This window comes from Prionailurus bengalensis, chromosome X, assembly GCF_016509475.1.
Source record: "Prionailurus bengalensis isolate Pbe53 chromosome X, Fcat_Pben_1.1_paternal_pri, whole genome shotgun sequence".
NCBI classification, from domain to species: Eukaryota; Metazoa; Chordata; class Mammalia; order Carnivora; family Felidae; genus Prionailurus; species Prionailurus bengalensis.
The window spans coordinates 58,443,560-58,458,285 of record NC_057361.1 but is presented as its reverse complement, the minus strand read 5'-3'; the positions used below and the strand labels follow the sequence as shown (position 1 = coordinate 58,458,285).

Here is a 14,726-nt window from a genome sequence, read left to right as displayed (position 1 = left end):
AATATCCGTACCAAGGCTTGAGTGTGCCCCAGGCACCGTGGAGGTTCTGAGGGTTCGGAGGAGTGGCAGGAGAGGGCTAGGGTGGGGGAGCACATGGGTGGGGGTGAGGAAAAACCGTGAAGTCTCCTACAATGAGCCTTTGAGGGACAGAGTAGGGGGTGGGGTCTTCTCCAACCAAACTACTTCCCCTCCAGAGAGGCCTATCACTCTATCCAGAGAGCCTGCCTACTATTGCTGGGGTTAGGTGACGGATTGGCATCTTCCCTCCCCGCCACCGCAATCTACCGACTCCTCCTGCTGAAATTCCCCAACCCCCTACTTCTCTGCCTCCTCACTGTCCCTCCAGTCCGTCCTCTGCCTTTTCCCCACCCCCCCCCACCTCTTATCCGAGGGGAGCAGAAAGGCAGCAGAAACCAGAGCTGGTTATAGGCATTTATTGAATTTATTCATTTATTGATTTGACACACTTCCCCACTCCAATCTAGCACATGATACAATCTGGGTAGGCCAGGCGCTGACACAGGAAATGATGGGAACCCACAGCAGGGGCGGGGGGGGGGGGGGGGAGGGGACAATGCAAAGGGGACTGGGGGAGGGGCTGCTTTGGGGGCTGGGGTGGAGAAGGAGCCCCAGATGGCCACCCTGGCAGGTGCTAGTAAACCTGATCCACATTCTCCTCCATCCCGCTCATTTCCCAGACCCTCAGCCAAGCTCCCCAGCTCCCCCTTCCCTGTTCCGCCCCTCCCCCTGCCTGCCACCACACACACTTCCACATAACCCCTGTAGTCAGGCAAGGGGAAGAAGGGCAGGAACAGCTGTCAGGGGCCTGGAACAGGGAGGTCTCTGTGCCTAACTTTACCACCCTAAATCCTTCCCTCTTCTCCCCCTCCCCTTCCCCGGCCGCAAACTAATCCCAGGCCTTCAATGCACTCTCCCACCATAGCATTAACCCGCAGCGGGTCATTCGAGAGTGTGGCTGCACCCAACACCACATGCTCCCAGACACAAGGTGAATGAGGGGGCCTGGCTTAGCTTTTTCCATAGGGAAACTCTAAGCTAGTTCCGCCCAGACCTTGTTCTCCACATCTCCACGTCTCCATGTCATCGTTGCTGGAGTTCTTTCCCCTGCTCTCCACTGCTGCTCCCCTGCCCCCTGCTCTCTGTCGGCCTGGTGTTCTCTCATCCCATTTCCCATGCTTCCCCGAGTAATGTCTGTAGTGTTTGTATCATGTCACTATGACAAAGCCTTCAAAAAGAAAAAAAAAGCATTCTCCCCACCACTAGCACCTTGCCACTGTTAAAAATCTCTATATTTGTGTTTATATTTCTTTAAAAGTTTATAAAAAGCCTTTCTGTGATCTGCAGCCTTCCAAGGGTGATTTGGCCTGGTGAGCCTCTCCAGTGCTCAGACCTTGGCCCTTCCAGGTCCCTATTACCCTCCCCCCCACCCCACACCACTGGCCTAGGGGGCCACTGCATAAAAATCCAAGGCTTAACCTAGCCTGGACCAGCTCAGATAAGACTACAAAAAATCCTGCTCCCAAAGGCAGGGGTAAGGCCACTGGTGACTTCACATTTCCAACAGCATTGCCCACCCCTGCTATAAAACCTAGGGAGTGGGAATCGGGGGGAGCCTAGGAAGGCTCCCAAGAGGGGGCCTCACCCCCTAATTGGCACAGTGAGAATAAGCCCTTTCTCCCTTTCCCCCACCCCTTTCCCTCCCTCCCTCCCCCCATAGTTCCCATATGGGGCAGTTTTATCTTTCTAATTTCCTCAACACCTGTGTGAGCAGACCCCACCCTAGCTCTAAAGCAGGGTCCCAAATTCCCAGGGAAGGGTCAAGGGTAAAGAGTGGATATGGGCACGCCTGGCTCCACCTCTGAAGCAGGGGACAAAGCTTCTAGCCATGGCTCAGGGATCTGTGGGAAGAAGAAAATAGAAGACAAGGTAAGAGGCTGATCTGGGGCATGACAACTTTCCACCATTAAGGTCACACGCCCCCAAAACAGAGACAGCCCTTCCCCACACGTTTTCCTGTGCTAATGCTAGGGGTGGGCTTTGCTGAAGGGCCTGGAGGTCCCATCTGGAAACTCTGCCTCTCCACTATGATACCCTCCCAATTCCCCAGGAGCTCCAGCTACTCCTTGCTCTAAATCTCCCTCTTGCTCAGCTCATGGGACTAGCTGGGCACCTAGGGGGTGGCCAGAGGTTGTGAGATGCTACTGTTGATGAAGAGGTACCATACCTGGCTCAAAGTTGAAGTCCAATCCCTCGCCCCCATCCATGAGGTCACTGATGATGTTATCCACGTCACACTCCAGGTTCTCCATGTACATATCGAGATCTAGATCCTGAGGCATTCTGTCTTGGCTTGCAGCTTCCATAGCAGGTGTGAGCACAGGAGTCCCCAGGGTCTTGGGGATGGGAGCACCTGCCATGACTGGAGGTGGCGCTATCATAGAGAGGGTGGGAACCAGACTGCTGGGGCCTGGGGCCTCTAGGGGCTTGGGACACAGGCCAACCCCTGTGGCTAGCTTACTGGAGGAAGGTATGCCCCCCAGCAACAGAAGTGTCGGAGCCTGGGACAGAATGGGATCTACCTGGGTCATGAGGACATCAGCAGGGGGTGGTGGCGTATCAGAGGTGAGCAGGGCCTCCAGAGACTGGGAGCTTGAGAAGCACCCTTCTCCTGCTGACAGGGGCCCCTCTGCTGGGCTGAAGAGGGAGGTGCTGTAGGTGTGTAAGGGACCTGTCACCCCAGGATGCTGCAAAGAGAAGCCAGAGAGACTACTCCGAGATAGCAGGGAATGGGAAGATGTGAGATTGAGCCCATCTAACAGCTCCAGATCTTCATTTAGGGTGGGAGGGACACCCCCTGCATAGCTGCTGACGGAGGCTGGTATCTCCTCCTCTGCCAGCACCTCAGACTCTCGCCTCATGGGGGAGTGCCTTGTGCTGACACTGCTAGCATTTGAACTGCTTCGTGGACGGAAGGTGGTCCACACATCTGCTTCTTCAGGGTTTCGAGAGCAAGGGCTGCCTGACCACTTGGTGAAGTGGCCAACGGGGCTGGTTGGAGTGGCACCTTCAGGCGGGGCTGGCAGCACGGCTGGTTTCTTCTTGGGGGCCTTGCTGCGGCCCCGAAGCAGCTTGCTGCTGCTATCCATGGAGGCTGCCCGGCGGCGGGGAGCCTTGCCGCTCTTGCCTCCCTCAGGGTTCAGCATCCACCAAGAGCTCTTGCCAGTAGCCTCGTTGTGAACCTTGATGAACTTGCTGTGCAGGGACAGGTTGTGGCGGATCGAGTTCTGGAGGGGGCAGAGGCAGCAGGAAAGGGGCATGAGGTATGTGCAGGGGAGGTCAGTGGCCAGCAGTCCAGCCTCAAAGGATGCTGGGACATAGCAGGGGCATTCCTTGAAACTCAGAGCTATCCAAGTCCAGAGGAGAACAGGCAAAGGTAGGGGCGGGGAAGGAGGGTGTGTGTGTGGGGAGACCATACACAGTTCCCACCCAAAGGCAAGACACTCAGCCTCTGCTCCAGACTTTTTGGCACAAGGGCCCAGGAGACAGCCTGAGTAACAACCTACTGCAGAGGGCACTGGGCCTGCTCTGGAAAAGCTCACAGCACTGCACTCCTCCCAGGTCTCTGAGGGGCTGTCTGGTGTTGGTGGTCACTGGGGAGACACACTCCTGGTTCAGCAAGAGCTAGGATTAGGTGGGGAAAGAGAATTCCACAGCTCCAATCTCTTTCCTTGAGCGGAGGCTTGGGTGGAGTTTACGGGAAAGTGGCGTAACACCAGCCCAGGACTGACCGACCCTGTGTTGAGCCAGTTCTCTGAATAGGCTGAGGGGCTGGACCCTCAACAGAGCTGGCGCTCTACTCCCCATGGGGCACTGGAGACCCAGCTCTCCATAGGATTTGCAGATTCCTTTGTTCCTGATTCCTCCCGATAACTGGGCACACACCCTCAACTTCACTCAGGCCAGGCTTCTCACCGTGCCTCAAATCCACAAGGCACATTCCTTATCCTAGGAAGGATCTCCCCTCAGTAAATTCTGCTAGTTCCTCAAGACCAAGGAGAAGTCCCCTCTCTTCTATTAAGTGGCTGCCTGACTGCTGCTGCCAAATTTCTTGTGTGGTATTTTAAATCTGTTCTACACCACCTTACCCAACCTATATTGTACTATTTACCATCTCATGCAATTACACGCATCAAGTATAAGTGCCCATGGCGCAGGCCATGTTGTCCAGTCAGGCAGCCCTCAAACGGTGCCCCCCTCAGAGTGCCAAGCTGCCAGTACATAATCGATATGTTACCTTATTGGTGGGTGGCCCCTTGAGGCTCTATCAGCTTTGGAGTGCCTCGGGTATTGGAAGCTCCATGTTCTCCCTTCCTCCTTTCCTCCCTCTGTTCTCCCTTTCTCCCTCACTGCTGATATTCTGAGAGAGATAAGTTTTTTTTTTCCTCAGGGGCCTAGGGAGCTGAGATTGGTAGCTTCTTGAGCCCCCAGAGCAGCTTATTGCTACTGGTTGCCCCAGGCTAGTTACACCATCCTTTTGTGTCCCCGCCCCCCCCCCCCCACCTCCCTACTCTTTCCTACCTCCTTTCCCCTACTTCTCCTCAGGAATTTGTGCCTAAGATCTCCAACCTTAGGGGCATTTGACCTCCCACATGGAGCTCTTCAGTGTTTGGAAAATCAGGAGGAGCCCAGAAGGGCTTGGAGCAAAACTAGAGGCTGAGGCTATGGACAGTCAGAAACACATGAACTGATTTCTGACTGGTGCTCCAGATAAGGAGACCCTCTGCCTGGGGAAAGATGCTTAAGTAGCTTCTTGTTCCAGGGCTCTTGAGGCAAAGAACTCCTTGTCTCCCTGGGACCCTTCAGTAATGGCATTCCTAACCACACTGGCTGCATTGGTACTCCTGGCTCTTTCGAGGAATCCCACTTGTCCACCTACACAGTAACCGTCCATCCTTAGTAACTGAGAACCACTGTGACTTCCCACCCCTTCCATCCTTTAACTCTGGGTCTGCTGAGAAGGTCCGTTCCTTTCTCCACACTCAATACCCATGAGGCCCATTCTTCTATCCCCTCTCCTTTAGGCCTCAGAACTAGTACAACCTCCTACCTGGAGAGGTCAGCTCCTTATAATTCTTACCTGTTAGAAGTGGGGGGAGTGACTCCCTATAATTCTTACCTGTTGGAAGTGGGGGGTGACTGGTAATTGTTCCCCAAGCCACCTAAACTAAGCTTTCTTGTTCTGAGTGCCACCACCACCACCACCCCCCCCCACACCGTGGGGTGGGAGTAATCTCAGCACATCCCCAGAGAAGCCAGTTCAGGCTGTGAAGCTTACTCCTTGGAGTGGGGGTGGGGGGTGGGGGATGAGAGCCTTGAAGGCCCAGCGCTCAGCCCAACGAAGAGAATTTGGTAGCATGGGCTAGCAGAAAGAATATATGATTTATAGTTAGACCTGAGTTCAAGTCCTCACTCTGCTGATATTAGGCGAGCTTCCTGACCTTTCCATACCTTAGTTTCCCAGTATGTAAAACATGGAATCTCAAGAATTGCTGGGAAAATTAATAAAACAAAAAATGTCAAAACTACTTTGTAAACTAAAAAGCCGCAAATAAGTGTAAATTATAAGGAGGGACTACACTCCCACAGCATAACTAACAACTCATGATTATTTCTTCTACCCTGGAAAATGAACCTAAGGGAAAAGAAAAAACAGCTGTGTAGGCTGGGTCCAAGGAGGGGAGGGAGCTCTTTATGAGCTGAGACTGTGGCATGGCAATCTACCCAGAAATAGTGCCAAGGGTCTCAGTCAGCTGTCCAGTTTTCTGTCCTGCCCAACTCCTAGGAATACTGCAGATCTGATCCCTCTGTCCATCTACTCTACCTAGGGGAGGACCCTCTGCTCATTCAACCCTCTGTACTTTCTTGTACGCTGATGTCACCACCTACAGGGGTGCGGGATGTCAAGGAGTTGAAGCTCCCCGTTTCACGATTAGGGCCCCTTCTCAGGACAAGTTTTCCGAGCATCTAGTGAGATCTTTCCTCACAGTTTCTTCATGGAAGGCCAAGAGAACTCCCAACCTTTTGCTCTAAAGTCAGAGCCTTGTGTCTCTCTCTCTCTCTCTCTCTCTCTCTTTGTAACTAATATTCCTCAACAGTAAATGAAAACTCTTCTCCTCCCAGACTTAGATAGCACCTTACTAGGGAGTTTCTTAGCACTACAGGGTAAACTGAGGCAGGTAGCAGCTCATGCCCCCTTTTTTCCCTCCTGGTCCGTAAGATCAGCTACCTTACCCCATGAATATCACCTTTTTTTTTTTAACCTATGCCACTCTACCTCCTCTTCTTGGGTAGAGGAGTTCTTGAACAGTACCTCTACCCTGAGGTATTGAGAAGCAAGCAGGGAATCCAAGTAATCCCACAGGAATGGGAGAAAAGGTGTTGGGGTGGGAGGTGGGGGAGGAGGGAAGGCCAGGTTCATGTGGGGAATCCACACAGTTCCTGCTGTACATAGGATAAAGACTTCTCTGTGGGAATAAGTGTTTGGGGCAGCTCAAGCCAAAGTGCTGGGAGTGCTGAGCAGTGAGCAGAGAATTCAATTTTCTCCAAGGCAAGGACAGTGTCTTATTCATCTGCGATCCTCCAGCATCAAGCACTGAGCGTGGTATATACTATGTCCTAAGTAAATGTGTAATTGATGATTGAAGGTGGGTCTCTCGGGTGGGGGCGTAAAAGGGGCCCCAGAACGGCAGCAAGGAGGCTAGGGATCCCAGGGGCAGATGGTATTGGGACAGAGGTAAGGGGGTCATAGTTACCTTCCATCCTGCTGAGCTGTTGCTGTCACCCTTGTCCTTGAAGTAGGGCACAGTGCGGACCATCCACTCATAGATCTGGGCGAGTGTCAGTCGCTTCTCGGGGGCGCTTTCAATGGCCTGGCTGATGAGTTCTGCATATGACTGATTTCCCCAGGCATTCCGGCGGGAGCCTCCCTTCCGAGGACCTGTTACAGCCCCCAGGACCCCGGGCTGGGGGCCCCCTGCCGGCTCGGGGAGCTGGGAGGGCAACAGGATCGGGTCTGAGCGCCCCTCCGTGTGTACCTTCTCTCCCAGACCCGGCTCCACCTCGGGCGGCTCAGGCGGCTCGGACGCCTCGGTAGCGAGCTCTGGTCGGGGAAGGGGCCAGGTGCAGGAGCGGGGACGGCTCTGGGGTTCGAAGTCGGGATCGAGGTCTATGATCGCAGCAGCCTCTGTGGCTGAATTCTCATTCCTTGGATCCATACGTGGAGTTGGACCTCCGCCACTCAGCGTTCAGAGGAGCCTGCCACAGTCCCTCACGATGCCTCCCCCCAGGGGGGAAGCACCGAGGGCCAGGAGGCACATTCCTGCCGGTCCTCAGAAAGTCGCGAACTTCCCCCTCGCCCCAGGACGCTAGCCCCCAAGCTGTCCCTTCTACACAGTTCTCTGATCCTCTTCTCGACTACAAGCGGACAGCCTCAGAGCTCTTTCTGAGACACCACCTGTAACCTCCGCCTAGCGAAGGCACTTTTTTTCCAACCTCTCACTCAGCTTCCTGCTCTTTTAAACCTGAGGCACCGTATCCCCTCATACATTGCGCTCCCATCACCAAACGTCTCCTTAGCCGCGGTTCCCTCCCCCTTTTAAGTTGCTGCCCCCCGGACACTCCTCCCAAATTTCCTCCACCCGGATCACTGCCCTCCCCCACGCCCCGCTCCCCCGCGTCACTTGCCCCTCCCCTAGCTGCCCCTCCCCCCGCCTCTTCCTTTCCCTCCACTCTTAATCAGGTCCACGTCCCCGCGGCCCCAGCCTTTCCTATTCCCGCACCAATTCCCCTATCAACCCCCCCACCCCCCGCCCCCCGGGTTTCCTTTTTGTTTTGCTCCCAGCCGCAGCCCCCGCCTGACGTCTCTGTTTACCACTCGCCGGGGCAGCCATCTGCGCACGCGCCTGGAGAGCCAGTTGGGAAACCGAGTTCTTCAGTCGTGCCACCCTAGTCGGCCTTAAGGACTACATTTCCCGTCCTACTTCGCGGCTAGGAGCCCGATAAGGGCGGCTGGAGAGCGGCGTGGCAGGATATAGGGAGGTGGAACTTTAATTAATAGAGGTCGTTGCGGACTTTTTCTTTTCTTGAAAAGTCGTTTTCCTCCTTTCTTACCCCCTTCCCACCTCCTCCCGTGTGACTCCGGGTCGCCTAGGTGACCATGTTGAGGGGTGCTAGACCTTTCCTTCTTTTAGTGGAGAGAGGGCAGGAGGGAAAAATGTGGTCTCTACAAGAAGCAGAAAACCGAGAGGCAAGAAGCAAAGAATGGACGGGCTTGTGTAACATAAACAAATACTGATGATAGTGTCTCCTTTACCCGCCTCTCCCCACCCCCAAGCCCCCAAGTGCAATCACGGTGACCGTGCGGTGGCTGACCAATCAGTTTTCTCCACTGGCTCTTCTGGCCTGCCCTTAAATATTGATATTTTCCAGGTTCCCGTCTTGGGCCGCTTCACTTCTCATTCAACAGGTCCCAAATTTAACACATCTGTTCTTGCACCCACACCCCTATGCTCTGGCTACCCTTATCTCTGAATTTGGTCAATAGTTGTCCCGATCTACCCAGTCTTCCAAGCTAAAATACCTTTTGCCTTTTCATCTCTTTAACTTCTCACATCCAATTCGCAGTTGCATACCTTATTTATCACAGGATTAAATTGCAATATCATCTTAATTGCACCTCCTGCCGTCAGTCTTTTCCCCCACTATGGTTTTATGTTCCATGCTGCCAACAAATCACCCTTCTAAGAAACACTCCTGGTAATAATAGTTAAAATGTATGGAGCGCTTATTATGTGCCAGGCGCTGTACTAATTGCTTTACATACATTAGTTCATTTACTCCTCAAATCCACCCTGTAAAGCAGGTACTGCTATCAACCCCACTCTACAGATGAAGACACTAATGCTCAGAGATTCGGTGACATACCCAAAGTCACAGCTAGGAGGCAGGGGAACTAGGATCATAACACTTATTTATGACCATAAAATCTCCCTGCTTGAAACTTCCTTTGGTTTTCCCTATTGCCTATGCGATAAAGTTCAAACTCTCTAGCAAGGTACACACAGTATCTTCAGTTTCAGGCCACTTCCCACCTTTCTTGTTTCATCTTTCACTGGGCACACTAAGTTGCAACCAGAGTTTTGTACTGTTTCCTGGAAATGCCATACCCTTTTATACCTCCACCTCCTGGGGTGTCCTCCCTCTCATCGTCCCCTCCCCAAGTCTCTTATTTTGGAACACTCCTATTCAGCCTTCCTTGTTCCTCTCAGGTGGAGTTCTCCCTTTTCTGCATTCCCAAGCACTTTGTGCAGGCTTGTGTTTTATAGCACAGACCATATTGTATTGTAATTATTTCTTTACACATACATCTCTTCCACTAAACTGAACTCCTCGAGGGCAGAGAGACGAGTTTTATGTATCTCTGTGACCCTTAGCAAGGGGTCACATTGGACAAATGCTGGCAGAATGAACGGGATCAGGAATTGAATGACATTACATTTGTACATTTGATAACTTTTTAAAAAAAATTTTAATGTTTAATTTTGAGAGAGACAGACAGACAGAGCATGAGCGGGGGAGGGACGGGAAGAGAGGGAGACACAGAACCCAAAGCAGACTCCAGGTTCTGAGCTGTCAGCACAGAGCCGGACACGGGGCTTGAACCCACGAACTGTGAGAGCATGACCTGAGCCGAAGTCAGATGCTTAACCGCCTGAGCCAACCAGGCGCCCCTTGACAACTTTTTAATAAGCGTATCATGTGTACTTTCTGTCTGGCCATGTCTCAATTTTCCTGCTAGACAGCATAACTTGTCTGTACAGTGCCTAGCATTGTACCATTTGCAGTGTTGCTTGATATGTGCTATGTGATGACAAGGCCTTCCTCTTGTCAGGAAGGACAGCTATACAACTTGGCATTTTCTAGAGGTGGCGGTACATCGAGGCTTCAAAGAGATATTAGGCTACTCACGGTAGGTAATGTAACCATCTTGGTTCTATATATTCCTGCCTCCTTCTACTCCAAAGTGCATTTGTGCTCCATTTGTCATGTACAGGGTAAATAGAAGACCATGTATCCCTACCTAAGGTCCAGACTAGAGAGATGGGACATAGTTGCTCACAATGCCTGTAAACATGTCCTGTGTGTGTCTCTTCCTCCTGCAGTACACAGCCTGGTAAGTGCCGCGGGAATGGTGAGTTTGATAGAGGAGAGGGCCTGGTGGCCACTAGGTCACAACGAGCTCTCTTCGAACTGAAACAGGTGTGGTGACAGATCATGCAGAGCTGCTGAGCCAGGGAAATGGCAAGGGTGGGGCAGTCATCTGTCCTGGCTTGAGTTCTATCTTGTGTTGTCTGTGTATTTGTTTGGAAAGGTCCACTTCTCCACCAACTCATGTCCATCACCTCCTTAAATTTCCAATTCAAAGCTCAAAACTTACATGCTTTTGGAAACTTTCTCCAACTAGCCCAACGTGACAGATCACTTATCTGCTTTGTGTCTCCTGAACTTCTACGAGCTCAGTTTGTATTCTTTAATTTTGTCCTTGTGGTTACATAGTTTTTCATCTCATGAGGGCATATTGTCTCCCCCACTCGATTATAAACTCTGAAATAAATCAACAAATACTTCCTTAGTCTTTACTGTTAAGATGAGAGTATGGATTGAAATCCCAGAAAGACAAAAATGACCATAACCCATAAGACCAGATGATTTAGGAGGGAGAGTTAAAGAATCTGTGCAATGGTAAAAAACACTGCTACTTTAAAGCATGTATCCAGAGAGGTCAAGGTTATTCACCTTATTACTGTGGGAATGTTAGAATATACCTTAGAGTCACCTGGGTGGCTCAGTTGGTTAAGCATCTGACTTTGGCTCAGGTCATGATCTCTCAGTTCGTGAGTTTGGACCCCATGTCGGGTTCTGTGCTGACAGCTCAGATCCTGGAGCCTGCTCTGGGTTCTATGTCTCCCTCCCCCTCTCTCTCTCTGCCCCTCCCCTGCTCGTGCTCTGTCTCTCTCTCAAAAATAAATAAACATTAAAAATATTAAAGAAAATAATATACATTAGTTGAGGGACAGAGTTAGCAAGGTAGCCTTGGAAAATAGAAAAGACATTGGTCAGGAAAGAAGACTAACAGGAAGCCTCCATAAAACCACTGTAGTAATAAATTATGAACAGATATGGCAGGATATGGGGGGGTGACACAGGCCTTTTTCCCAGTTGCAACCCCTGAGTTTATGGACTCAATTGGCTCCCCACTCATGACTTGCTTTTTCCCTCTTGAGGATCATAGAGGGGTGTGACTCTTTTGCATCTTTTGCTGCTACTGCCCACTTTTCTATCTGGGTGCCACCCCCCCCAACCCTGCTGCCGAATTGGCTTTATTAATTTGAATTGAGATAGATATTTCCCCACTTCTTTATTATCCTGCCCAACTCTGAAAAATCACACAACCCCCACCGAGGGTTTGTATAGGATTTTTTTGCTAGTAACTATAGGGAAAGATGCAAGGGTTAACAAAAATAACAATGAAAAAGTTCGAGGAATCTCAGAAAGCACAACCTCTACTTGTCTCTGGTCTTCACAGACACATATGGAATGTACATAGTTTTGGTAGCCCTCTTCCCCAAGTCCTTCTTTATGTGCTTCTGTGAAAGATTTCTAGTCCTTCTCTTAGAAACCAGTACCACCCTCCCAACCCTGTCACTGTTTTTAAAAATCTTCTTAAGAAAGCTTATATATATATGTAATATATATATGTTACATATACATATACACATATATATGTTACATATACACACATATATGTATATATAAGTTTTCTTATCTATCTAATTAAAATACTTTTTGATGTTTATTTATTTTTGAGAGAGAGAGAGAGAGAGAGACAGAGCATGAGCAGGGGAGGGGCCGAGAGAGAGGGAGACACAGAATTTGAAGCAGGCTCCAGGCTCTAAGCTGTCAGCACAGAGCCCAATGCGGGTTCAAACCCACAGACCGAGAGATCATGACCTGAGCTGAAGTTGGACGCTTAACCTACTGAGCCACTCAGGCTCCCCAAGAAACCTTTCATAAGAGCCTACTGTTTTCCAGACACCAGGCTAAGTGCTTTTACATAAAGTGTACCCCAGACTAAAGTCTTCAGGTTTAGCCCCAGGTAGATTTGAGTTGGTACCACTACTAAGTTCAAGGCAACTTTCAGTCCTTTCTGGACCCTGGAACTTAGTTCAATACAGCGAAAAGAACACTAGGGGCTCCTGGGTGACACAGCTGGTTAAGGGTCAGACTCTTTGCTTCAGCTCAGATCGTTATCTCACGGTTTGTGAGTTCAAGCCCCACATTGGGCTCTGCGCTGGCAACATGGAGCCTGCTTGGGATTCTCTCTCCCTCCCTCTCTCTCTCGGCCCCTCCCCTGCTCTCTCTCTTTCTCTCTCTCTTTCTCTCTCTCTCCTCTCTCTCAAAATAAATTAAACTTTAATAAATAAATAAATAAATAAATAACCCAGAAATCTGGATTAAAAAAAAAAAAGAGCACTAGCTTGAGTCAGGATAGCTGATACCTTGTCACAGTTCTTTGTTTTAATGTTTATTTATTTTTGAGAGAGAGAGACAGAGACAGAGCACGAGCAGGGGAGGGGTAGAGAGACACAGAGACACAGAATCTGAAGTAGGCTCCAGGCTCTGAGCTGTCAGCACAGAGCCGGATGTGGGGCTCAAACTCACGAACTGGGAGATTATGACCTGAGCTGAAGTCAGATGCTTAAATGACTGAGCCACCCAAGCACCCTGAGACCTTGTCATAGTTCTGTCACTAACTAGTTGAATAATGATAATAATTACACTACTATTAAAAAGTAACATTTATTGAGTTTTTATTAAGTGTTGGGTACTGTGCTCAGTGCTTTATGTGGATTATCTGATTTAATCCACACATTACACATGTAAATTAAATGCTTTGACTACGTTCCTTTCACAGAGGAAAATGAGACTTGGAGAGAGTAAAGACATCTACCTATTGTCCGCTGTTACTAAGTGGTAGAGCAGAGGGACAGATCCAGGCATTCTGACTCCAGAGCCCACACAAGTCAATTTGTCTGCCTTCTGGCTTTGGTTTCTTCAGTTGTAAATGAGCATATTATGTTAGATGACAGCTAACATCTTTCCTAGCTCGAAAATCCTATTTCCTGTGATCTCCGATCTGGGTACAAGACCCCGGATTGCCCTTCTGGCCTCAGGATTCCCCGAGATTACACTTAACACCCACACAATTCAGTTCTGGCCCCCTGCAGAAATAAGGTCTACAAAGCTTCATCTCTCAGTTTTTGGGCTCACCTGAACTTTCTGGCTCTTTCCGGCTTTGTCTTTTTTTTTTAAATTTAATGTTTATTTATTTTTGAGAGAGAGAATGAGAGCGGGGGAGGGGCAGAGAGAGAAGGGGACAGAGGATCCAAAGCAGGCCCTGGGCTGACAGCAGAGAGCCTGATGTGGGGCTCGAACTCACCAACCATGAGATCATGACCTAAGCTGAAGTCAGACACCCAACAGACTAAGCCACCCAGGTGCCCCTCCATCTTCGTCTTTAACCCTTCCTGCAGCCTCAGTGGTTCCAACCTTTGGAGGTCCTACTGGGGAAAAAAAAAAAAGAAAGTCCTACCAGCATGATATTTACCAGGGTTATTAACCATAAGAGTCTCCAATACAGGGAAACATGTTTATGTTTTATTTTATTTATTTATTTTTTACATGCTTATATTTTAAAGTTATATGAAAAGAGCAGGATGTGATACTTTATATGTATATGCTCATAATTTTGTTTACAATACATTGAGGAAAAAATAGGAAGAAATACCAAAAAGTGTTACCAGTGAGTAGCTTTTTTCTTGTTACTGTCTTATATATTTCCAATTTACTATGTGTATAATTTTTAAAGTGGGAAAAAATGCAAGAAAGAAAGAAAGAAAGAAAGAAAGGAAGAAAGAAAGGAAGAAAGAGAAAGAGGGGGAAAATGCTTTATATTTTGCCTCTTTCTATAAGGGATTTGGGCACTTTACCAAAAAAAAAAAAAAAGTACAAACATTATAAGATTGTAGAAATAGAACATCAGAGGCATGGAAAGGAAGAAGGAGCTAAAGTGCCATGACCAGTCATTAAGTCCATCTTTTGGGGCAGACAGGGGAAAGGGGGGACATAACAAATTGTTATTGGAAAGAAAGACACATAGCAATTCCTCAACACAGACAGAGATTCTCATGTCACTAAATTCTTTTTTCTCCCAATTGCAAAGACAGGCTGACAGCAAGCAAAAATTCTTGAAAAAACAAAACATTTGCAATCCCATTGCCCTCATACAATTTTCTTCTTTGCCTATCAGCTTTCGGTCGTCATCCACAGACACAAATAATTTTACATGGCTGCAATTAGAGTCTATCTACCATTTTGTGTTGTTGTTGTTTTCAAAGAACATATCATAAACACGCTTTCATATTTAGTCTTCCAGAATTATAATTTTTAACAGCTACATAATGGTTCATTGCTGGCACTAAATTCCATAAGAAATTTCTCATGTGGGATTAACATAAAGGACAATGTCCTCAGTAACAGTTTCATAGCAGATCACAGAAGAGATTTTCGTATTACTTGTTGGTAAC

General features: G+C 49.1%; 1 protein-coding gene across 1 annotated transcript; it reads right to left on the bottom strand.

Moving 5' to 3' along the window:
• Positions 1-418: 418 nt before the first annotated feature.
• Positions 419-7,712, bottom strand: FOXO4 (forkhead box O4). Its single transcript, XM_043569659.1, has 3 exons — positions 6,834-7,712; positions 2,246-3,305; positions 419-1,919 (listed from the first exon to the last, which is right to left on the bottom strand). The coding sequence occupies exons 1-3, from the start codon at positions 7,293-7,295 to the stop codon at positions 1,912-1,914; spliced, it is 1,530 nt and encodes a 509-aa protein (XP_043425594.1). The 5' UTR covers positions 7,296-7,712; the 3' UTR covers positions 419-1,911.
• Between the last annotated feature and the right edge of the window lie 7,014 nt (positions 7,713-14,726).